Consider the following 26394-nt stretch of genomic DNA (forward strand, 5'->3'; position numbering starts at 1 on the left):
ACAGCATTTTTATTTTTATTTTTTTTATTTCATATTTCAACGGCATAAAAAAAATGCTCATCGAAAATCAAACACTGTGAGCCATACGATAGTCCATGTCTCCCCCCTCCATCTTCCTCCCACCTCACCCACTGAAAATGTAAACACACAGCTAGCGTTCCAGGTCATCTTTATTGCAGTCATCCTGCCAACATCGCAGGTACCACATTCATCATTCATTTCATATAGCAATCTGCTGAGAGGCGCCAGGACTGCATTAAAAGACAAGGTGGAACGCGCCCGTGAACAAACATGATCATACAGGCAACCTGGGATTTTGGCACGTTGATAAAACATGAATCATTCTAGATCAGCTGCTCATAGAAAAGGAACAAGATAGAATGGATGAGTGGACAGTTATGGCACTAGAAGCCATCCCACATCGTCATCTGGGACTGGCAACAAGGCAAGCTGTTTAAAATAACACTGCTAGCAGCTGAGCACAACTTGTAGCATTGAAGATACCAAGTGCCATTTGTAATTTAATTTCAAGCACACACTGGAAAGTAAAGCACATACACACGTCTGCACATTCAATGCGGTTCGTCTCCCATCTAGAAAAACGGTCATGCAATCTGTTGCGGTGGTGGTGTCCATTCTATTCAGACTATATCTATGTTTTTCGCTTCTCAGGCACAGTGAAATGAAGAGCGGCAATTTGTGGTAAATTAATGACCTGAATGAACATGACACTGCAAAGAAGACATTGGGCCTGTCCCAAATTATACCCTATTCCCTACATAGTGCACTAATTTTAACCTGGGCTAATAAGGCTCTGGTCAAAAGCGGTGCACTATGTAGTGAATAGGGTGCCATTTGGGACGTGGGTATGTTCTACAGGCACCAGAGTCAGCGCTCATGGCCAAACTGCAGACGGTCTTGCTACGAAACCTAATAAAACACCGTAAAGGGATGAATATGTTCTCTAAAGAGGCAGTGTGCAGGAGAGGCGGGGTCTCCTCAGTCGCTTCCTTGATTGGCCAACCGAGCCAAAGTCTCTTCCTTGATTGGCCGCCGGTGCCATCTGATTGGCTCTGGAGCCTTCTTTAAGCATCTTTGGTGGAAGTCGGAACGCGGTGAGCATAGGAGGAAGAGCTTAGCACAGCACGTGGGTGGGGCCTCATGGCATCAAGAACACAACTCTCTCTCTCCCATCCAATCGCTTTGCACCATGAAGCAACAACAAACATCACATGACAATACAACCGTAATGCCCTGTTACTTTTGAAAACAGTATACAAAATAAAATATTATTTAAATAGGTATAAACATTGCATGAAAAATAGAACAGTATCAAAACAATATGAGTTCACAGTCCTGCCGCACGCCGACCCCCTCTCTCACCTCCACCCCTTCTGTACAGCCATAGTGGCAGGGAGGCTAGGGAGTATCCCAACCCACGTCCCCAGCTCCAGAACCCTCTCCTGGGGTGTCACTGGGACTTGAGCCCCAGGCCGTTGGTGGCGGTGCTGTTGGTGGTGCCGGACCCGGTACTGGAGGTAACAGGGAAGGAGTAGGCCTTGCCCAGCACGATGCGGTCCCGGAGCAGCTTGAAGAGGACGTAGTAGTTACAGAACAGGATGAGGCCCAGGGACAGGGTGTGGTTCCAGCTGTCAGAGCGGAGCAGGGAGTACAACTGGTACAGGACTACGCTGGACTCGATCCAGATTAACAGGTTCAGGATCCGCAACGGCTTGTGGAAAAGGAACTGCAACACAATAAATAATATCACAACTGGTATTTATTTATAAACATCTATTTATAGTTAGACTTGTAAATAAAAGGGAAGTCTCAAGGCAGTACATGGGCAGGAGATAAACACACACAGACTAAAGAGTCTAGTGAAAGGCAGTACATAAACACACACAGACTAAAGAGTCTAGTGAAAGGCAGTACATAAACACACACAGACTAAAGGGTCTAGTGAAAGGCAGTACATAAACACACAGACTAAAGGGTCTAGTGAAAGGCAGTACATAAACACACAGACTAAAGGGTCTAGTGAAAGGCAGTACATAAACACACACAGACTAAAGGGTCTAGTGAAAGGAAGTACATGGGCAGTACATAAACACACAGACTAAAGGGTCTAGTGAAAGGCAGTACATAAACACACACAGACTAAAGGGTCTAGTGAAAGGAAGTACATGGGCAGTACATAAACACACAGACTAAAGGGTCTAGTGAAAGGCAGTACATAAACTCACAGACTAAAGGGTCTAGTGAAAGGCAGTACATGGGCAGTACATAAACACACACAGACTAAAGGGTCTAGTGAAAGGCAGTACATAAACACACAGACTAAAGGGTCTAGTGAAAGGCAGTACATAAACACACACAGACTAAAGGGTCTAGTGAAAGGAAGTACATGGGCAGTACATAAACACACAGACTAAAGGGTCTAGTGAAAGGCAGTACATAAACACACAGACTAAAGGGTCTAGTGAAAGGCAGTACATGGGCAGTACATAAACACACACAGACTAAAGGGTCTAGTGAAAGGCAGTACATAAACACACAGACTAAAGGGTCTAGTGAAAGGCAGTACATAAACTCACAGACTAAAGGGTCTAGTGAAAGGCAGTACATGGGCAGTACATAAACACACACAGACTAAAGGGTCTAGTAAAAGGCAGTACATAAACACACACAGACTAAAGGGTCTAGTGAAAGGCAGTACATAAACACACACAGACTAAAGGGTCTAGTGAAAGGCAGTACATAAACACACACAGACTAAAGAGTCTAGTGAAAGGCAGTACATAAACACACACAGACTAAAGGGTCTAGTGAAAGGCAGTACATAAACACACACAGACTAAAGGGTCTAGTGAAAGGCAGTACATAAACACACACAGACTAAAGGGTCTAGTGAAAGGCAGTACATAAACACACACAGACTAAAGGGTCTAGTGAAAGGCAGTACATAAACACACAGACTAAAGGGTCTAGTGAAAGGCAGTACATAAACACACACAGACTAAAGGGTCTAGTGAAAGGCAGTACATAAACACACTGACTAAAGGGTCTAGTGAAAGGCAGTACATGGGCAGTACATAAACACACACAGACTAAAGGGTCTAGTGAAAGGCAGTACATAAACACACAGACTAAAGGGTCTAGTGAAAGGCAGTACATGGGCAGTACATAAACACACACAGACTAAAGGGTCTAGTGAAAGGCGGTACATAAACACACACAGACTAAAGGTTCTAGTGAAAGGCAGTACATGGGCAGTACATAAACACACACAGACTAAAGAGTCTAGTGAAAGGCAGTACATAAACACACAGACTAAAGGGTCTAGTGAAAGGCGGTACATAAACACACACAGACTAAAGGGTCTAGTGAAAGGCAGTACATAAACACACAGACTAAAGGGTCTAGTGAAAGGCAGTACATGGGCAACACATAAACACACACAGACTAAAGGGTCTAGTAAAAGGCAGTACATAAACACACACAGACTAAAGGGTCTAGTGAAAGGCAGTACATAAACACACACAGACTAAAGGGTCTAGTGAAAGGCAGTACATAAACACACAGACTAAAGGGTCTAGTGAAAGGCAGTACATAAACACACACAGACTAAAGGGTCTAGTGAAAGGCAGTACATAAACACACTGACTAAAGGGTCTAGTGAAAGGCAGTACATGGGCAGTACATAAACACACACAGACTAAAGGGTCTAGTGAAAGGCAGTACATAAACACACAGACTAAAGGGTCTAGTGAAAGGCAGTACATGGGCAGTACATAAACACACACAGACTAAAGAGTCTAGTGAAAGGCAGTACATAAACACACAGACTAAAGGGTCTAGTGAAAGGCGGTACATAAACACACACAGACTAAAGGGTCTAGTGAAAGGCAGTACATGGGCAGTACATAAACACACACAGACTAAAGAGTCTAGTGAAAGGCAGTACATAAACACACAGACTAAAGGGTCTAGTGAAAGGCGGTACATAAACACACACAGACTAAAGGGTCTAGTGAAAGGCAGTACATAAACACACACAGACTAAAGGGTCTAGTGAAAGGCAGTACATAAACACACACAGACTAAAGGGTCTAGTGAAAGGCAGTACATGGGCAGTACATAAACACACAGACTAAAGGGTCTAGTGAAAGGCAGTACATAAACACACACAGACTAAAGGGTCTAGTGAAAGGCAGTACATAAAACACACAGACTAAAGGGTCTAGTGAAAGGCAGTGACTCACGTAAAACCTAGCGTGGGAGACGTCTGAGGGCAGGGCCACGTTGTAGGGTCCTACAGCCTTGTACAGGCTACGACTGTGACGTACCAACACCCCCTGGGGCCAGACTGTACTCTCAGACCACCTGCAACACACAACGAAGAGGTGGAGATTGATCCTACAGCCGACAGATCAAATAGAACCCTGCCTAGAAGACTAGACAGCCTGGTGGACAGCAGGGTGGCTAACCCTCTTCCTGGAGACAGCCTCCTTATGCAGGGCTTTACTCCATCCCTGCTCTAACGCTCCTGGTAGAGTCCTGAAGAACAGTTGATTAGAGTCAGATGTGTTGGAATAAAATCCTGCATATCTCTAGTTCTCCAGGAGAAAAGGTTGGGCTACGTACTGACACAAGTGTTGCGGGGCGTTGTTGTAGAAGTATGTGTGTGTGTGTGTGTGTGTGTGTGTGTGTGTGTGTGTGTGTGTGTGTGTGTGTGTGTGTGTGGACCACCTAAGCGTGCTGTGGGCCGTTGCTGTAGAAGTATGTGTGTGTGTGTGTGTGTGTGGGGACCACCTAAGCGTGCTGTGGGCCGTTGCTGTAGAAGTATGTGTGTGTGGGGAGCACCTTAGCGTGCTGTGGGTCGTTGCTGTAGAAGTGTGTGTGTGTGTGTGTGTGTGTGGGGAGCACCTTTAGCGTGCTGTGGGTCGTTGCTGTAGAAGTGTGTGTGTGTGTGTGTGGGGACCACCTAAGCGTGCTGTGGGTCGTTGCTGTAGAAGTGTGTGTGTGTGTGGACCACCTAAGCGTGCTGTAGGTCGTTGCTGTAGTAGTGTGTGTGTGTGGGGACCACCTAAGCGTGCTGTAGGCCGTTGCTGTAGTAGTGTGTGTGTGTGGGGACCACCTAAGCGTGCTGTAGGCCGTTGCTGTAGTAGTGTGTGTGTGTGGGGACCACCTAAGCGTGCTGTAGGCCGTTGCTGTAGTAGTGTGTGTGTGTGGGGACCACCTAAGCGTGCTGTAGGCCGTTGCTGTAGTAGTGTGTGTGTGGGGACCACCTAAGCGTGCTGTAGGCCGTTGCTGTAGTAGTGTGTGTGTGTGGGGACCACCTAAAGCGTGCTGTAGGCCGTTGCTGTAGTAGTGTGTGTGTGTGGGGACCACCTAAGCGTGCTGTAGGCCGTTGCTGTAGTAGTGTGTGTGTGGGGACCACCTAAGCGTGCTGTAGGCCGTTGCTGTAGTATTGTGTGTGTGTGGGGACCACCTAAGCGTGCTGTAGGCCGTTGCTGTAGTATTGTGTGTGTGTGGGGACCACCTAAAGCGTGCTGTAGGCCGTTGCTGTAGTAGTGTGTGTGTGTGGGGACCACCTAAGCGTGCTGTAGGCCGTTGCTGTAGTAGTGTGTGTGTGTGGGGACCACCTAAGCGTGCTGTAGGCCGTTGCTGTAGTAGTGTGTGTGTGGGGACCACCTAAGCGTGCTGTAGGCCGTTGCTGTAGTAGTGTGTGTGTGTGGGGACCACCTAAGCGTGCTGTAGGCCGTTGCTGTAGTAGTGTGTGTGGGGGACCACCTAAGCGTGCTGTAGGCCGTTGCTGTAGTAGTGTGTGTGTGTGGGGACCACCTAAGCGTTGCTGTAGGCCGTTGCTGTAGTAGTGTGTGTGTGTGGGGACCACCTAAGCGTGCTGTAGGCCGTTGCTGTAGTAGTGTGTGTGTGTGGGGACCACCTAAGCGTGCTGTAGGCCGTTGCTGTAGTAGTGTGTGTGTGTGGGGACCACCTAAGCGTGCTGTAGGCCGTTGCTGTAGTAGTGTGTGTGTGTGTGGACCACCTAAGCGTGCTGTAGGCCGTTGCTGTAGTAGTGTGTGTGTGTGTGGACCACCTAAGCGTGCTGTAGGCCGTTGCTGTAGTAGTGTGTGTGTGTGTGGGGACCACCTAAGCGTGCTGTAGGTCGTTGCTGTAGTAGTGTGTGTGTGTGGGGACCACCTAAGCGTGCTGTAGGCCGTTGCTGTAGTAGTGTGTGTGTGTGGGGACCACCTAAGCGTGCTGTAGGTCGTTGCTGTAGTAGTGTGTGTGTGTGGGGACCACCTAAGCGTGCTGTAGGTCGTTGCTGTAGTAGTGTGTGTGTGTGGGGACCACCTAAGCGTGCTGTAGGTCGTTGCTGTAGTAGTGTGTGTGTGTGGGGACCACCTAAGCGTGCTGTAGGCCGTTGCTGTAGTAGTGTGTGTGTGTGGGGACCACCTACACATGCTGTGGCGCGTTGCTGTAGAATCCGTGCTCCAGCTTCTGCCAGCGCCCCAGGTGGGCTGCAGAGCGGTGCAGCAGGTCACAGTAGCTGGGAGGTAACAGCTGGCTCATCAGCATCACAAACGCATTGATCCACACCATGATCAGGTGCTCACAGGACCAGCGCATGTCATAGTACTGGGTACTCTGGAGGGGGAGAGAAGAACACGTTTTAGGGTTCAGGGGCCTTAACACAAACGCAGGAGACAGCACCTAGGATACCTGGAGACTGAAGGAGGAAACTGTGAACACACAAAGACTCAGGGGAGGTGAGATGAGTACCAGGAGGGTTGACAGTTCCTTGGATAACGGGGAGGGGAGATGAGTACCAGGAGGGTTGACAGTTCCTTGGATAACGGGAGGGGAGATGAGTACCAGGAGGGTTGACAGTTCCTTGGATAACGGGGAGGGGAGATGAGTACCAGCAGGGTTGACAGTTCCTTGGATAACGGGGAGGGGAGATGAGTACCAGCAGGGTTGACAGTTCCTTGGATAACGGAGAGGGGAGATGAGTACCAAGAGGGTTGACAGTTCCTTGGATAACGGGGAGGTGAGATGAGTACCAGCAGGGTTGACAGTTCCTTGGATAACGGAGAGGAGAGATGAGTACCAGGAGGGTTGACAGTTCCTTGGATAACGGAGAGGGGAGATGAGTACCAGGAGGGTTGACAGTTCCTTGGATAACGGAGAGGGGAGATGAGTACCAGCAGGGTTGACAGTTCCTTGGATAACGGAGAGGGGAGATGAGTACCAGGAGGGTTGACAGTTCCTTGGATAACAGAGAGGGGAGATGAGTACCAGGAGGGTTGACAGTTCCTTGGATAACGGAGAGGAGAGATGAGTACCAAGAGGGTTGACAGTTCCTTGGATAACGGGGAGGGGAGATGAGTACCAGGAGGGTTGACAGTTCCTTGGATAACGGGGAGGGGAGATGAGTAGCAGGAGGGTTGACAGTTCCTTGGATAACGGAGAGGGGAGATGAGTACCAGGAGGGTTGACAGTTCCTTGGATAACGGGGAGGGGAGATGAGTACCAGGAGGGTTGACAGTTCCTTGGATAACGGAGAGGGGAGATGAGTACCAGGAGGGTTGACAGTTCCTTGGATAACGGGGAGGGGAGATGAGTACCAGGAGGGTTGACAGTTCCTTGGATAACAGAGAGGGGAGATGAGTACCAGGAGGGTTGACAGTTCCTTGGATAACGGAGAGGAGAGATGAGTACCAAGAGGGTTGACAGTTCCTTGGATAACGGGGAGGGGAGATGAGTAGCAGGAGGGTTGACAGTTCCTTGGATAACGGGGAGGGGAGATGAGTACCAGGAGGGTTGACAGTTCCTTGGATAACGGAGAGGGGAGATGAGTAGCAGGAGGGTTGACAGTTCCTTGGATAACGGGGAGGGGAGATGAGTACCAGCAGGGTTGACAGTTCCTTGGATAACGGAGAGGGGAGATGAGTACCAGGAGGGTTGACAGTTCCTTGGATAACGGAGAGGGGAGATGAGTACCAAGAGGGTTGACAGTTCCTTGGATAACGGGGAGGGGAGATGAGTACCAGGAGGGTTGACAGTTCCTTGGATAACGGGGAGGGGAGATGAGTACCAGGAGGGTTGACAGTTCCTTGGATAACGGAGAGGGGAGATGAGTACCAGGAGGGTTGACAGTTCCTTGGATAACGGGGAGGGGAGATGAGTACCAGGAGGGTTGACAGTTCCTTGGATAACGGAGAGGGGAGATGAGTACCAGGAGGGTTGACAGTTCCTTGGATAACGGAGAGGGGAGATGAGTACCAGGAGGGTTGACAGTTCCTTGGATAACGGGGAGGGGAGATGAGTACCAGGAGGGTTGACAGTTCCTTGGATAACGGAGAGGGGAGATGAGTACCAGGAGGGTTGACAGTTCCTTGGATAACGGAGAGGGGAGATGAGTACCAGCAGGGTTGACAGTTCCTTGGATAACGGGGAGGGGAGTTGAGTACCAGGAGGGTTGACAGTTCCTTGGATAACGGGGAGGGGAGATGAGTACCAGGAGGGTTGACAGTTCCTTGGATAACGGAGAGAAGAGATGAGTACCAAGAGGGTTGACAGTTCCTTGGATAACGGGGAGGAGAGATGAGTACCAGGAGGGTTGACAGTTCCTTGGATAACGGGGAGGGGAGATGAGTACCAGCAGGGTTGACAGTTCCTTGGATAACGGGGAGGGGAGATGAGTACCAGCAGGGTTGACAGTTCCTTGGATAACGGGGAGGGGAGATGAGTACCAGCAGGGTTGACAGTTCCTTGGATAACGGGGAGCGGAGATGAGTACCAGCAGGGTTGACAGTTCCTTGGATAACGGGGAGGGGAGGAGAAGGAAAGCAGCAAACTGCTAGAGGGAGGGAAAGAGTGGAGGAAGGAGAGGGAGAGGAAGTGTGACGTACCTTGATGAAGCAGAGAGGAAGGCTACGTAGTAAGGGTTAGGGTTTGTACCTTGATGAAGCAGGGAGGAAGGCTACGTAGTAAGGGTTAGGGTTTGTACCTTGATGAAGCAGGGAGGAAGGCTACGTAGTAAGGGTTAGGGTTTGTACCTTGATGAAGCAGGGAGGAAGGCTACGTAGTAAGGGTTAGGGTTTGTACCTTGATGAAGCAGGGAGGAAGGCTACGTAGTAAGGGTTAGGGTTTGTACCTTGGATGAAGCAGAGAGGAGGCTACGTAGTAAGGGTTAGGGTGTGTACCTTGATGAAGCAGGGAGGAAGGCTACGTAGTAAGGGTTAGGGTTTGTACCTTGATGAAGCAGAGAGGGAGGCTACGTAGTAAGGGTTAGGGTTTGTACCTTGATGAAGCAGGGAGGAAGGCTACGTAGTAAGGGTTAGGGTTTGTACCTTGATGAAGCAGAGAGGAGGCTACGTAGTAAGGGTTAGGGTTTGTACCTTGATGAAGCAGAGAGGGAGGCTACGTAGTAAGGGTTAGGTTTGTACCTTGAAGCAGAGAGGAGGCTACGTAGTAAGGGTTAGGGTTTGTACCTTGATGAAGCAGAGAGAGGGAGGCTACGTAGTAAGGGTTAGGGTTTGTACCTTGATGAAGCAGAGAGGAAGGCTATGTAGTAAGGGTTAGGTTTGTACCTTGATGAAGCAGGGAGGAAGGCCACGTAGTAAGGGTTAGGGTGTGTACCTTGATGAAGCAGGGAGGAAGGCTACGTAGTAAGGGTTAGGGTTTGTACCTTGATGAAGCAGAGAGGAGGCTACGTAGTAAGGGTTAGGGTTTGTACCTTGACGAAGCAGAGGGGGAGGAAGGCTACGTAGTAAGGGTTAGGGTTTGTACCTTGATGAAGCAGAGAGGAAGGCTACGTAGTAAGGGTTAGGGTTTGTACCTTGATGAAGCAGAGAGGAAGGCTACGTAGTAAGGGTTAGGTTTGTACCTTGGACGAAGCAGAGGGGGGGGAAGGCTACGTAGTAAGCGCTGAAGAGGGAGTTGAAGAGAACTTCCTTGATGCGACGGTTGAAGTCGCTCCGGAGTTCTTCCACCTCGCTGCGGATGAGTTCTGGAGACGGGGGCTGGGGACAGGTGTGGTGGGGGATGTGGCCTGGAGTGGTGAACTGCTCTCTCAGGTTCTCCCTTAGTAACGCTAGGAAGTCCTTAGGCCTGGAGGAGAGAGAGAAGTAAGAATGATCTAGGATCAGTTTTTCTAGTCTCCAGGTGTCACTCGTGTTTAATTGCTAATTTGTCATTTACTTCACCACCATGGCCTATTTATTGCCTTACCTCCTTTATCTTACCTCATTTGCACACACTGTATATAGACTTGTCTATTGTGTTATTGACTGCATGTTTATTTATTCCATGTGTAACTTTGTTGTTTGTGTCGCACTGATTTGCTTTATCTTGGCCAGGTCGCAGTTGCAAATGAGAACTTGTTCTCAACTGGTCTACCTGGTTAAATAAATAAGATATATATTTTTTAAATGAGATGGGAGTTCCATACACTCATGGCTCTGTATAATACTGTACGTTTCCTTGAATATGTTCTGGACCTGGAGACTGTGAAAAGACCCTGGTGGCATGTCTGGTGGGGTAAGAGCGTTTCACACGGCGTATCCCATTTAACAAACCAAACATTCAATACCGCTATAGAAGGTAAAGTAAAAACCCAAACCGGTCCGTGCATCAATACTGGTATATAGTCAAATACGGTATACCGCCTAGCCCTAGCAGTCAGTCTTTCCTCAGCTCTTAGCCAAGAGAGACTGGCATGCATAGTTTTAATATTATCACTCTGATTACAATGAAGAGCAAGACGTTCTGCTCTGTTCTGGGCCAGCTGCAGGTTAACTAGGTCTTTCTTTGTAGCACTTGACCACATGGCTGGACAATAATCAAGATAAGATAAAACTAGAACCTGCAGAACTTGCTTTGTGTGGTGTCAATAAAGCAGAGCATCTCTTTATTACGGCTAAGCTTCTCCCCATCTCTACAACCATTAAATCTATATGTTTTGACCATGACAGTTTACAATCTAAGGTAACGCCAGGTAATTTAGTCTCCTCAACTTGTTCAACAGCCACACCATTCATTACCAGATTCAGCTGAGGTCCAGAACATAGGGAATGATTTGTACCAAATACAATGGTCTTAGTTTTAGAGATGTTCAGGACAGGTTATTACTGGCCACCCATTCCAAAACAGACTGTAACTCTTTGTTAAGGGTTTCAGTGACTTCATTAGCTGTGGTTTCTGATGTGTATATGATTGAATACATAGACACAAATGCTTTGTTAAATGCCAGTGGTAGAAATAGAAAAGAAGTCCTAGAGAGCTTCCCTGCGGTACACGACAATTCACATGTTTGACATTAGAGAAGCTTCCATTAAAGAAAACCCTCTGAGCTCTATTAGATACATGGCTCTGAATCCACGAGGTTGAAAAGCCACCACACATATGTTCTCAACAACAGGTTATGGTCAATAATATCAAAGGCTGCACTGAAATCTAACAGTACAGCTCCCACAATCTTCTTAATATCAATTTCTTTCAACCAGTCAGTCATTCGTGTCAGTGCAGTACATATTGAGTGCCCTTCTCTATAAGCATGCTGAAAGTCTGTTGTTAATTTGTTTACAGAGAAACAGCATTGTATTTGGCCAAAAACAATTCCCCCAACAGTTTGCTAAGAGCTGGCAGCCAGCTGATTGGTCTGCTGTTAGAACCAGTAAAAGCCGCTTCACCACTCTTGGGTAGTGAAATGACTTTGGCTTCCCTTCAGGCCTGAGGACAAAGACTTTCCTCGGGGCTCAGATTAAAGATATGACAGATGGGATGGTAGCTGACTCTAGAGCCACTCCTCAGTAGCTTTCCATCTAAGTTGTCAATGCCAGGAGGTTGGTCATTATTGATCGATAACAATTATTCCACCTCTCCCAGACCAACTTCACAAAATTATAACTTAGAAAAACATTGTTTCATTATCAGTTTTTTTATGTATGAATACTATGGATCACTCACTGTTCGTTGTTGGCATTTCCTGCCTAAGTTTGCCATTAAGTAATCATTCAAATAATTGGCAACATCCAATGATGGAGAATAATCCCTCACTCTGAACCCAATAGCATGTGTCAGACAACCACAGTGGATGGAGAATAATCCCTCACTCTGAACCCAATAGCATGTGTCAGACAACCACAGTGGATGGAGAATAATCCCTCACTCTGAACCCAATAGCATGTGTCAGACAACCACAGTGGATGGAGAATAATCCCTCACTCTGAACCCAATAGCATGTGTCAGACAACCACAGTGGATGGAGAATAATCCCTCACTCTGAACCCAATAGCATGTGTCAGACAACCACAGTGGATGGAGAATAATCCCTCACTCTGAACCCAATAGCATGTGTCAGACAACCACAGTGGATGGAGAATAATCCCTCACTCTGAACCCAATAGCATGTGTCAGACAACCACAGTGGATGGAGAATAATCCCTCACTCTGAACCCAATAGCATGTGTCAGACAACCACAGTGGATGGAGAATAATCCCTCACTCTGAACCCAATAGCATGTGTCAGACAACCACAGTGGATGGAGAATAATCCCTCACTCTGAACCCAATAGCATGTGTCAGACAACCACAGTGGATGGAGAATAATCCTCACTCTGAACCCAATAGCATGTGTCAGACAACCACAGTGGATGGAGAATAATCCCTCACTCTGAACCCAATAGCATGTGTCAGACAACCACAGTGGATGGAGAATAATCCCTCACTCTGAACCCAATAGCATGTGTCAGACAACCACAGTGGATGGAGAATAATCCCTCACTCTGAACCCAATAGCATGTGTCAGACAACCACAGTGGATGGAGAATAATCCCTCACTCTGAACCCAATAGCATGTGTCAGACAACCACAGTGGATGGAGAATAATCCCTCACTCTGAACCCAATAGCATGTGTCAGACAACCACAGTGGATGGAGAATAATCCCTCACTCTGAACCCAATAGCATGTGCCAGACAACCACAGTGGATGGAGAATAATCCCTCACTCTGAACCCAATAGCATGTGTCAGACAACCACAGTGGATGGAGAATAATCCCTCACTGTGAACCCAATAGCATGTGCCAGACAACCACAGTGGATGGAGAATAATCCCTCACTGTGAACCCAATAGCATGTGCCAGACAACCACAGTGGATGGAGAATAATCCCTCACTCTGAACCCAATAGCATGTGTCAGACCACCACAGTGGATGGAGAATAATCCTCACTGTGAACCCAATAGCATGTGCCAGACAACCACAGTGGATGGAGAATAATCCTCACTGTGAACCCAATAGCATGTGTCAGACAACCACAGTGGATGGAGAATAATCCCTCACTCTGAACCCAATAGCATGTGTCAGACCACCACAGTGGATGGAGAATAATCCCTCACTGTGAACCCAATAGCATGTGTCAGACCACCACAGTGGATGGAGAATAATCCCTCACTCTGAACCCAATAGCATGTGTCAGACCACCACAGTGGATGGAGAATAATCCCTCACTGTGAACCCAATAGCATGTGTCAGACAACCACAGTGGATGGAGAATAATCCCTCACTCTGAACCCAATAGCATGTGTCAGACCACCACAGTGGATGGAGAATAATCCCTCACTGTGAACCCAATAGCATGTGTCAGACAACCACAGTGGATGGAGAATAATCTCTCACTCTGAACCCAATAGCATGTGTCAGACAACCACAGTGGATGGAGAATAATCCCTCACTCTGAACCCAATAGCATGTGTCAGACCACCACAGTGGATGGAGAATAATCCCTCACTCTGAACCCAATAGCATGTGTCAGACAACCACAGTGGATGGAGAATAATCCCTCACTCTGAACCCAATAGCATGTGTCAGACAACCACAGTGGATGGAGAATAATCCCTCACTCTGAACCCAATAGCATGTGTCAGACAACCACAGTGGATGGAGAATAATCCCTCACTCTGAACCCAATAGCATGTGTCAGACAACCACAGTGGATGGAGAATAATCCCTCACTCTGAACCCAATAGCATGTGTCAGACAACCACAGTGGATGGAGAATAATCCTCACTCTGAACCCAATAGCATGTGCCAGACAACCACAGTGGATGGAGAATAATCCCTCACTCTGAACCCAATAGCATGTGTCAGACAACCACAGTGGATGGAGAATAATCCCTCACTGTGAACCCAATAGCATGTGCCAGACAACCACAGTGGATGGAGAATAATCCCTCACTGTGAACCCAATAGCATGTGCCAGACAACCACAGTGGATGGAGAATAATCCCTCACTCTGAACCCAATAGCATGTGTCAGACCACCACAGTGGATGGAGAATAATCCCTCACTGTGAACCCAATAGCATGTGCCAGACAACCACAGTGGATGGAGAATAATCCCTCACTGTGAACCCAATAGCATGTGTCAGACAACCACAGTGGATGGAGAATAATCCCTCACTCTGAACCCAATAGCATGTGTCAGACCACCACAGTGGATGGAGAATAATCCCTCACTGTGAACCCAATAGCATGTGTCAGACCACCACAGTGGATGGAGAATAATCCCTCACTCTGAACCCAATAGCATGTGTCAGACCACCACAGTGGATGGAGAATAATCCCTCACTCTGAACCCAATAGCATGTGTCAGACAACCACAGTGGATGGAGAATAATCCCTCACTCTGAACCCAATAGCATGTGTCAGACAACCACAGTGGATGGAGAATAATCCCTCACTGTGAACCCAATAGCATGTGTCAGACAACCACAGTGGATGGAGAATAATCCCTCACTCTGAACCCAATAGCATGTGTCAGACCACCACAGTGGATGGAGAATAATCCCTCACTGTGAACCCAATAGCATGTGTCAGACCACCACAGTGGATGGAGAATAATCCCTCACTCTGAACCCAATAGCATGTGTCAGACCACCACAGTGGATGGAGAATAATCCCTCACTCTGAACCCAATAGCATGTGTCAGACAACCACAGTGGATGGAGAATAATCCCTCACTCTGAACCCAATAGCATGTGTCAGACCACCACAGTGGATGGAGAATAATCCCTCACTCTGAACCCAATAGCATGTGTCAGACCACCACAGTGGATGGAGAATAATCCCTCACTCTGAACCCAATAGCATGTGTCAGACCACAGTGGATGGAGAATAATCCCTCACTCTGAACCCAATAGCATGTGTCAGACCACCACAGTGGATGGAGAATAATCCCTCACTCTGAACCCAATAGCATGTGTCAGACCACAGTGGATGGAGAATAATCCCTCACTCTGAACCCAATAGCATGTGTCAGACCACCACAGTGGATGGAGAATAATCCCTCACTCTGAACCCAATAGCATGTGTCAGACAACCACAGTGGATGGAGAATAATCCCTCACTCTGAACCCAATAGCATGTGTCAGACCACCACAGTGGATGGAGAATAATCCCTCACTCTGAACCCAATAGCATGTGTCAGACCACCACAGTGGATGGAGAATAATCCTCACTCTGAACCCAATAGCATGTGTCAGACCACCACAGTGGATGGAGAATAATCCCTCACTCTGAACCCAATAGCATGTGTCAGACAACCACAGTGGATGGAGAATAATCCCTCACTCTGAACCCAATAGCATGTGTCAGACAACCACAGTGGATGGAGAATAATCCCTCACTCTGAACCCAATAGCATGTGTCAGACCACCACAATGGATGGAGAATAATCCCTCACTCTGAACCCAATAGCATGTGTCAGACCACAGTGGATGGAGAATAATCCTCACTCTGAACCCAATAGCATGTGTCAGACCACCACAGTGGATGGAGAATAATCCCTCACTCTGAACCCAATAGCATGTGTCAGACAACCACAGTGGATGGAGAATAATCCTCACTCTGAACCCAATAGCATGTGTCAGACAACCACAGTGGATGGAGAATAATCCCTCACTCTGAACCCAATAGCATGTGTCAGACCACAGTGGATGGAGAATAATCCCTCACTCTGAACCCAATAGCATGTGTCAGACCACAGTGGATGGAGAATAATCCCTCACTCTGAACCCAATAGCATGTGTCAGACAACCACAGTGGATGGAGAATAATCCCTCACTCTGAACCCAATAGCATGTGTCAGACCACCACAGTGGATGGAGAATAATCCCTCACTCTGAACCCAATAGCATGTGTCAGACCACCACAGTGGATGGAGAATAATCCCTCACTCTGAACCCAATAGCATGTGTCAGACAACCACAGTGGATGGAGAATAATCCCTCACTCTGAACCCAATAGCATGTGTCAGACCACCACAGTGGATGGAGAATAATCCCTCACTCTGAACCCAATAGCATGTGTCAGACCACCACAGTGGATGGAGAATAATCCCTCACTCTGAACCCAATAGCATGTGTCAGACAACCACAGTGGATGGAGAATAATCCCTCACTCTGAACCCAATAGCATGTGTCAGACCACCACAGTGGATGGAGAATAATCCCTCACTCTGAACCCAATAGCATGTGTCAGACCACAGTGGATGGAGAATAATCCCTCACTCTGAACCCAATAGCATGTGTCAGACCACCACAGTGGATGGAGAATAATCCCTCACTCTGAACCCAATAGCATGTGTCAGACCACAGTGGATGGAGAATAATCCCTCACTCTGAACCCAATAGCATGTGTCAGACCACCACAGTGGATGGAGAATAATCCCTCACTCTGAACCCAATAGCATGTGTCAGACAACCACAGTGGATGGAGAATAATCCCTCACTCTGAACCCAATAGCATGTGTCAGACAACCACAGTGGATGGAGAATAATCCCTCACTCTGAACCCAATAGCATGTGTCAGACCACAGTGGATGGAGAATAATCCCTCACTCTGAACCCAATAGCATGTGTCAGACCACAGTGGATGGAGAATAATCCCTCACTCTGAACCCAATAGCATGTGTCAGACAACCACAGTGGATGGAGAATAATCCCTCACTCTGAACCCAATAGCATGTGTCAGACCACAGTGGATGGAGAATAATCCCTCACTCTGAACCCAATAGCATGTGTCAGACAACCACAGTGGATGGAGAATAATCCCTCACTCTGAACCCAATAGCATGTGTCAGACAACCACAGTGGATGGAGAATAATCCCTCACTCTGAACCCAATAGCATGTGTCAGACAACCACAGTGGATGGAGAATAATCCCTCACTCTGAACCCAATAGCATGTGTCAGACAACCACAGTGGATGGAGAATAATCCCTCACTCTGAACCCAATAGCATGTGTCAGACAACCACAGTGGATGGAGAATAATCCCTCACTCTGAACCCAATAGCATGTGTCAGACCACAGTGGATGGAGAATAATCCCTCACTCTGAACCCAATAGCATGTGTCAGACAACCACAGTGGATGGAGAATAATCCCTCACTCTGAACCCAATAGCATGTGTCAGACAACCACAGTGGATGGAGAATAATCCCTCACTCTGAACCCAATAGCATGTGTCAGACAACCACAGTGGATGGAGAATAATCCCTCACTCTGAACCCAATAGCATGTGTCAGACAACCACAGTGGATGGAGAATAATCCCTCACTCTGAACCCAATAGCATGTGTCAGACAACCACAGTGGATGGAGAATAATCCCTCACTCTGAACCCAATAGCATGTGTCAGACAACCACAGTGGATGGAGAATAATCCCTCACTCTGAACCCAATAGCATGTGTCAGACAACCACAGTGGATGGAGAATAATCCCTCACTCTGAACCCAATAGCATGTGTCAGACAACCACAGTGGATGGAGAATAATCCCTCACTCTGAACCCAATAGCATGTGTCAGACAACCACAGTGGATGGAGAATAATCCCTCACTCTGAACCCAATAGCATGTGTCAGACCACCACAGTGGATGGAGAATAATCCCTCACTCTGAACCCAATAGCATGTGTCAGACAACCACAGTGGATGGAGAATAATCCCTCACTCTGAACCCAATAGCATGTGTCAGACAACCACAGTGGATGGAGAATAATCCCTCACTCTGAACCCAATAGCATGTGTCAGACAACCACAGTGGATGGAGAATAATCCCTCACTCTGAACCCAATAGCATGTGTCAGACAACCACAGTGGATGGAGAATAATCCTCCTCAATAGCATGTGAACCCAATAGCATGTGTCAGACAACCACAGTGGATGGAGAATAATCCCTCACTCTGAACCCAATAGCATGTGTCAGACAACCACAGTGGATGGAGAATAATCCCTCACTCTGAACCCAATAGCATGTGTCAGACAACCACAGTGGATGGAGAATAATCCCTCACTCTGAACCCAATAGCATGTGTCAGACAACCACAGTGGATGGAGAATAATCCCTCACTCTGAACCCAATAGCATGTGTCAGACAACCACAGTGGATGGAGAATAATCCCTCACTCTGAACCCAATAGCATGTGTCAGACAACCACAGTGGATGGAGAATAATCCCTCACTCTGAACCCAATAGCATGTGTCAGACAACCACAGTGGATGGAGAATAATCCCTCACTCTGAACCCAATAGCATGTGTCAGACAACCACAGTGGATGGAGAATAATCCCTCACTCTGAACCCAATAGCATGTGTCAGACAACCACAGTGGATGGAGAATAATCCCTCACTCTGAACCCAATAGCATGTGTCAGACAACCACAGTGGATGGAGAATAATCCCTCACTCTGAACCCAATAGCATGTGTCAGACAACCACAGTGGATGGAGAATAATCCCTCACTCTGAACCCAATAGCATGTGTCAGACAACCACAGTGGATGGAGAATAATCCCTCACTCTGAACCCAATAGCATGTGTCAGACAACCACAGTGGATGGAGAATAATCCCTCACTCTGAACCCAATAGCATGTGTCAGACAACCACAGTGGATGGAGAATAATCCCTCACTCTGAACCCAATAGCATGTGTCAGACAACCACAGTGGATGGAGAATAATCCCTCACTCTGAACCCAATAGCATGTGTCAGACAACCACAGTGGATGGAGAATAATCCCTCACTCTGAACCCAATAGCATGTGTCAGACAACCACAGTGGATGGAGAATAATCCCTCACTCTGAACCCAATAGCATGTGTCAGACAACCACAGTGGATGGAGAATAATCCCTCACTCTGAACCCAATAGCATGTGTCAGACAACCACAGTGGATGGAGAATAATCCCTCACTCTGAACCCAATAGCATGTGTCAGACAACCACAGTGGATGGAGAATAATCCCTCACTCTGAACCCAATAGCATGTGTCAGACCACAGTGGATGGAGAATAATCCCTCACTCTGAACCCAATAGCATGTGTCAGACAACCACAGTGGATGGAGAATAATCCCTCACTCTGAACCCAATAGCATGTGTCAGACAACCACAGTGGATGGAGAATAATCCTCACTCTGAACCCAATAGCATGTGTCAGACAACCACAGTGGATGGAGAATAATCCCTCACTCTGAACCCAATAGCATGTGTCAGACAACCACAGTGGATGGAGAATAATCCCTCGCTCTGAACACAATAGCATGTGTCAGACCACCACAGTGGATGGAGAATAATCCCTCACTCTGAACCCAATAGCATGTGTCAGACAACCACAGTGGATGGAGAATAATCCCTCACTCTGAACCCAATAGCATGTGTCAGACAACCACAGTGGATGGAGAATAATCCCTCGCTCTGAACCCAATAGCATGTGTCAGACAACCACAGTGGATGGAGAATAATCCCTCACTCTGAACCCAATAGCATGTGTCAGACAACCACAGTGGATGGAGAATAATCCCTCACTCTGAACCCAATAGCATGTGTCAGACAACCACAGTGGATGGAGAATAATCCCTCACTCTGAACCCAATAGCATGTGTCAGACAACCACAGTGGATGGAGAATAATCCCTCACTCTGAACCCAATAGCATGTGTCAGACAACCACAGTGGATGGAGAATAATCCCTCACTCTGAACCCAATAGCATGTGTCAGACAACCACAGTGGATGGAGAATAATCCCTCACTCTGAACCCAATAGCATGTGTCAGACAACCACAGTGGATGGAGAATAATCCCTCACTCTGAACCCAATAGCATGTGTCAGACAACCACAGTGGATGGAGAATAATCCCTCACTCTGAACCCAATAGCATGTGTCAGACAACCACAGTGGATGGAGAATAATCCCTCACTCTGAACCCAATAGCATGTGTCAGACAACCACAGTGGATGGAGAATAATCCCTCACTCTGAACCCAATAGCATGTGTCAGACAACCACAGTGGATGGAGAATAATCCCTCACTCTGAACCCAATAGCATGTGTCAGACAACCACAGTGGATGGAGAATAATCCCTCACTCTGAACCCAATAGCATGTGTCAGACAACCACAGTGGATGGAGAATAATCCTCACTCTGAACCCAATAGCATGTGTCAGACAACCACAGTGGATGGAGAATAATCCCTCACTCTGAACCCAATAGCATGTGTCAGACCACCACAGTGGATGGAGAATAATCCCTCACTCTGAACCCAATAGCATGTGTCAGACAACCACAGTGGATGGAGAATAATCCCTCACTCTGAACCCAATAGCATGTGTCAGACAACCACAGTGGATGGAGAATAATCCCTCACTCTGAACCCAATAGCATGTGTCAGACAACCACAGTGGATGGAGAATAATCCCTCACTCTGAACCCAATAGCATGTGTCAGACAACCACAGTGGATGGAGAATAATCCCTCACTCTGAACCCAATAGCATGTGTCAGACAACCACAGTGGATGGAGAATAATCCCTCACTCTGAACCCAATAGCATGTGTCAGACAACCACAGTGGATGGAGAATAATCCCTCACTCTGAACCCAATAGCATGTGTCAGACAACCACAGTGGATGGAGAATAATCCCTCACTCTGAACCCAATAGCATGTGTCAGACAACCACAGTGGATGGAGAATAATCCCTCACTCTGAACCCAATAGCATGTGTCAGACAACCACAGTGGATGGAGAATAATCCCTCACTCTGAACCCAATAGCATGTGTCAGACAACCACAGTGGATGGAGAATAATCCCTCACTCTGAACCCAATAGCATGTGTCAGACAACCACAGTGGATGGAGAATAATCCCTCACTCTGAACCCAATAGCATGTGTCAGACAACCACAGTGGATGGAGAATAATCCCTCACTCTGAACCCAATAGCATGTGTCAGACAACCACAGTGGATGGAGAATAATCCTCACTCTGAACCCAATAGCATGTGTCAGACAACCACAGTGGATGGAGAATAATCCCTCACTCTGAACCCAATAGCATGTGTCAGACAACCACAGTGGATGGAGAATAATCCCTCACTCTGAACCCAATAGCATGTGTCAGACAACCACAGTGGATGGAGAATAATCCCTCACTCTGAACCCAATAGCATGTGTCAGACAACCACAGTGGATGGAGAATAATCCCTCACTCTGAACCCAATAGCATGTGTCAGACAACCACAGTGGATGGAGAATAATCCCTCACTCTGAACCCAATAGCATGTGTCAGACAACCACAGTGGATGGAGAATAATCCCTCACTCTGAACCCAATAGCATGTGTCAGACAACCACAGTGGATGGAGAATAATCCCTCACTCTGAACCCAATAGCATGTGTCAGACAACCACAGTGGATGGAGAATAATCCCTCACTCTGAACCCAATAGCATGTGTCAGACAACCACAGTGGATGGAGAATAATCCCTCACTCTGAACCCAATAGCATGTGTCAGACAACCACAGTGGATGGAGAATAATCCCTCACTCTGAACCCAATAGCATGTGTCAGACAACCACAGTGGATGGAGAATAATCCCTCACTCTGAACCCAATAGCATGTGTCAGACAACCACAGTGGATGGAGAATAATCCCTCACTCTGAACCCAATAGCATGTGTCAGACAACCACAGTGGATGGAGAATAATCCCTCACTCTGAACCCAATAGCATGTGTCAGACAACCACAGTGGATGGAGAATAATCCCTCGCTCTGAACCCAATAGCATGTGTCAGACAACCACAGTGGATGGAGAATAATCCCTCACTCTGAACCCAATAGCATGTGTCAGACCACCACAGTGGATGGAGAATAATCCCTCACTCTGAACCCAATAGCATGTGTCAGACCACCACAGTGGATGGAGAATAATCCCTCACTGTGAACCCAATAGCATGTGTCAGACAACCACAGTGGATGGAGAATAATCCCTCACTCTGAACCCAATAGCATGTGTCAGACAACCACAGTGGATGGAGAATAATCCCTCACTCTGAACCCAATAGCATGTGTCAGACAACCACAGTGGATGGAGAATAATCCCTCACTCTGAACCCAATAGCATGTGTCAGACAACCACAGTGGATGGAGAATAATCCCTCACTCTGAACCCAATAGCATGTGTCAGACAACCACAGTGGATGGAGAATAATCCCTCACTCTGAACCCAATAGCATGTGTCAGACAACCACAGTGGATGGAGAATAATCCTCACTCTGAACCCAATAGCATGTGTCAGACAACCACAGTGGATGGAGAATAATCCCTCACTCTGAACCCAATAGCATGTGTCAGACAACCACAGTGGATGGAGAATAATCCCTCACTCTGAACCCAATAGCATGTGTCAGACAACCACAGTGGATGGAGAATAATCCCTCACTCTGAACCCAATAGCATGTGTCAGACAACCACAGTGGATGGAGAATAATCCCTCACTCTGAACCCAATAGCATGTGTCAGACAACCACAGTGGATGGAGAATAATCCCTCACTCTGAACCCAATAGCATGTGTCAGACAACCACAGTGGATGGAGAATAATCCCTCACTCTGAACCCAATAGCATGTGTCAGACAACCACAGTGGATGGAGAATAATCCCTCACTCTGAACCCAATAGCATGTGTCAGACAACCACAGTGGATGGAGAATAATCCCTCACTCTGAACCCAATAGCATGTGTCAGACAACCACAGTGGATGGAGAATAATCCTCACTCTGAACCCAATAGCATGTGTCAGACCACAGTGGATGGAGAATAATCCCTCACTCTGAACCCAATAGCATGTGTCAGACAACCACAGTGGATGGAGAATAATCCCTCACTCTGAACCCAATAGCATGTGTCAGACAACCACAGTGGATGGAGAATAATCCCTCACTCTGAACCCAATAGCATGTGTCAGACAACCACAGTGGATGTGACTGTACATTAAAACACGACCGGGAGACCGCGACCGGGAGACTCATGGGGCTGCACACAATTGGCCCAGCGTCGTCCGGGTTAGGGAAGGGTTTGGCCAGCGGGGAAGTCCTTGTCCCATCGCGCACTAGCGACTTCTGTGACGGGCCGGGCGCATTGCACGCTGACACGGTGGCCAGGTGTATGGAGTTTCCTCCGACACATTAGTGCGGCTGGCTTCCGGGTTAAGCGGGCATTGTGTCAAGAAGCAGTGCGGCTTGGTTGGGTTGTGTTTCGGAGGACTCACAGCTCTTGACCTTCGACCTCTCCCGAGTCCGTACAGTAGTTGCAGCGACGAGACAAGACTGTAAACTACCAATTGGATCCCACGAAATTGGGGAGAAAAAGGTGTACATTTTTTGTAATAAAAATGACAATTGAAAATAATGTTGCATTTAAGTCTAGATTTATCAAACAGAAATATCAAAAACATTCTTTCAACATCTCCAAAGCAACTGCCTGACTATGGCGCAGGTACCACTGACTCACTGCCCTTCTCTATTTGCAAGAAGCTTGTTTTAAAATAATGATTCTCATAAAGAAGAAGCCTGCTGGTAACTGGTAATTGATTAGGACAGCTGGTGTCCTAAAGATCTGTCAACTAGGTAGGACTCTTACGACTAGAGGTTTCATGAATAGCTTGTATTCTGAACCATAAGAGCAGGAGATTCTCTATTCTCAGCACTTAATAGCAATTTTCTACTCTGAGCCTCTTTGTGGATACGGGGCCCAGCGCTCCTACTGTCATTATTAATACAGACACAGAAATAAAACAGATCAGACAAAAGTCAAGTCCTCTTCTGTCTCATTCAGTTTCATTATTTTTAAAATGACACTATTATTGCATTTATGAAAACGTCACATGACAGGAATATCACATTGTTGTCTCTTTGCAGTGTACTCTCTATGGTACTTCAAATGCCCAGCCTTTAGGTGGGGTGTCAGCTGAAAAGACCACGGACTAAACTCACACAATCAAAAAAGAGGAATCTGTCCCAGGCTGTGAGAGAGAAGAAATCAAGAGTTCCTGACTGCCTCTGATTCCACCCACTTCACAGGAACTTTCATTGACATTGTTTAAATCAATGTTCTGTCCCCCACTCTGACCAGAAGGGTGTGTTTGGCTGGGGAGAGAACATTGAAGCCTGTTGTTTCATTTGTTTACCTGAATAAGGGGTGTGTGTGTGTGTTTATGTTTACCTGAATAAGGGAGTGTGTGTGTGTTTGTTTATGTTTAGTGTGTGTGTTTGTTTATGTTTACCTGAATAAGGGGAGTTTGTGTGTGTGTTTGTTTATGTTTACCTGAATAAGGGGTGTTTACCTGTGGGTGTTTGTTTATGTTTACCTGAATAAGTGTGTTTGACCTGAATGTGTGTGTTTGTTTATGTTTACCTGAATAAGGGGAGTGTGTGTGTTTGTTTATGTTTACCTGAATAAGGGGAGTGTGTGTGTTTATGTTTACCTGTTTTTGTTTATGTTTACCTGAATAAGGGGAGTGTGTTTATGTTTACCTGAATGTTTTGTTTATTTTATGTTTACCTGAATAAAGGGGAGTGTGTGTGAATAAGGAGAGTGTGTGTTTATGTTTACCTGAATAAGGGGAGTTTATGAGTGTGTGTGTGTTTATGTTTACCTGAATAAGGGGAGTGTGTGTGTGTTTATGTTTACCTGAATAAGGGGAGTGTGTGTGTGTTTATGTTTACCTGAATAAGGGAGTGTGTGTGTGTTTATGTTTACCTGAATAAGGGGAGTGTGTGTGTGTTTATGTTTACCTGAATAAGGGGAGTGTGTGTGTTTATGTTTACCTGAATAAGGGGTGTGTGTGTGTGTTTATGTTTACCTGAATAAGGGGAGTGTGTGTGTTTATGTTTACCTGAATAAGGGGAGTGTGTGTGTTTATGTTTACCTGAATAAGGGGAGTGTGTGTGTTTATGTTTACCTGAATAAGGGGAGTGTGTGTGTTTATGTTTACCTGAATAAGGGGAGTGTGTGTGTTTATGTTTACCTGAATAAAGAGTGTGTGTGTGTTTATGTTTACCTGAATGGTGTGTGTGTTTATGTTTACCTGAATAAGGGAGTGTGTGTGTGTGTGTTTATGTTTACCTGAAGAAGGGAGTGTGTGTGTGTGTGTGTTTATGTTTACCTGAAGAAGGGGAGTGTGTGTGTGTTTAGAAGGGGAGTGTGTGTGTGTGTTTATGTTTACCTGAAGAAGGGAGTGTGTGTGTGTGTTTATGTTTACCTGAAGAAGGGGAGTGTGTGTGTGTGTTTATGTTTACCTGAATAAGGGGAGTGTGTGTGTGTGTTTATGTTTACCTGAATAAGGGGAGTGTGTGTGTGTTTATGTTTACCTGAAGAAGGAGTGTGTGTGTTTATGTTTACCTGAAGAAGAGTGTGTGTGTTTATGTTTTACCTGAATAAGGGGAGTGTGTGTGTTTATGTTTACCTGAATAAGGGGAGTGTGTGTGTTTATGTTTACCTGAATAAGGGGAGTGTGTGTGTTTATGTTTACCTGAATAAGGGAGTGTGTGTGTGTTTATGTTTACCTGAATAAGGGAGTGTGTGTGTGTTTATGTTTACCTGAATAAGGGAGTGTGTGTGTTTATGTTTACCCTGAAGAAGGGAGTGTGTGTGTTTATGTTTACCTGAAGAAGGGAGTGTGTGTGTTTATGTTTACCTGAATAAGGGGAGTGTGTGTGTTTATGTTTACCTGAATAAGAGTGTGTGTGTTTATGTTTACCTGAAGAAGGGGAGTGTGTGTGTTTATGTTTACCTGTGTGTGTTTTATATTTACCTGAAGAAGGGCCCGTGGGACAGGTCCTGGTCTGAGTAACTACAGTCTGAAGGCTAAGTACTGGCTGGGCCCTACTCTCCTGATGGAAGCAACACAGGGGAACATACACCCCAAACCTGTTGCACAGAGAGACAGGGATGAAAGAGGGAGAAAATGGAGAGCGAAAGAGAAATGAAAGAGAGGAGAGAGAAAGAGAGAGAGGACAAGGGAAATAAAGAACCATGTGTTAAATCAACTAGATA

General features: G+C 46.8%; 1 protein-coding gene and 3 long non-coding RNA genes across 7 annotated transcripts; all 4 read right to left on the minus strand.

Moving 5' to 3' along the window:
• Window position 1: 1 nt before the first annotated feature.
• LOC127925096 (transmembrane protein 39A-B-like) lies at window positions 2-26205 on the minus strand (the record flags this gene model as incomplete). Its single annotated transcript, XM_052509901.1, has 5 exons — window positions 2-1747; window positions 4266-4386; window positions 6467-6654; window positions 9906-10122; window positions 26153-26205. Coding segments are annotated over 5 exons (855 nt in total), but the record flags the coding sequence as incomplete, so codon positions are not given.
• LOC127925099 (uncharacterized) lies at window positions 4874-6452 on the minus strand. The gene is made up of 4 exons (XR_008119721.1): window positions 6157-6452; window positions 5797-6103; window positions 5598-5748; window positions 4874-5342 (listed from the first exon to the last, which is right to left on the minus strand). It is a non-coding gene; the product is annotated as an uncharacterized LOC127925099 (long non-coding RNA).
• On the minus strand, window positions 8653-9876 carry LOC127925100 (uncharacterized). Of its 4 annotated transcripts, none has more exons than XR_008119724.1 (3): window positions 9652-9708; window positions 9314-9362; window positions 8653-9166 (listed from the first exon to the last, which is right to left on the minus strand). It is a non-coding gene; the product is annotated as an uncharacterized LOC127925100 (long non-coding RNA). The 4 variants fall into 4 exon arrangements; XR_008119725.1 differs by having other exon boundaries at window positions 9216-9362; XR_008119722.1 differs by lacking the exon at window positions 9652-9708 and adding an exon at window positions 9411-9450 and having other exon boundaries at window positions 9216-9362.
• On the minus strand, window positions 25005-25881 carry LOC127925101 (uncharacterized). The gene is made up of 4 exons (XR_008119727.1): window positions 25772-25881; window positions 25202-25366; window positions 25099-25166; window positions 25005-25064 (listed from the first exon to the last, which is right to left on the minus strand). It is a non-coding gene; the product is annotated as an uncharacterized LOC127925101 (long non-coding RNA).
• Window positions 26206-26394: the final 189 nt, after the last annotated feature.

The sequence above is a fragment of the Oncorhynchus keta genome, unplaced genomic scaffold (genome assembly GCF_023373465.1).
Source record: "Oncorhynchus keta strain PuntledgeMale-10-30-2019 unplaced genomic scaffold, Oket_V2 Un_contig_5107_pilon_pilon, whole genome shotgun sequence".
Classification (NCBI taxonomy): Eukaryota; Metazoa; Chordata; class Actinopteri; order Salmoniformes; family Salmonidae; genus Oncorhynchus; species Oncorhynchus keta.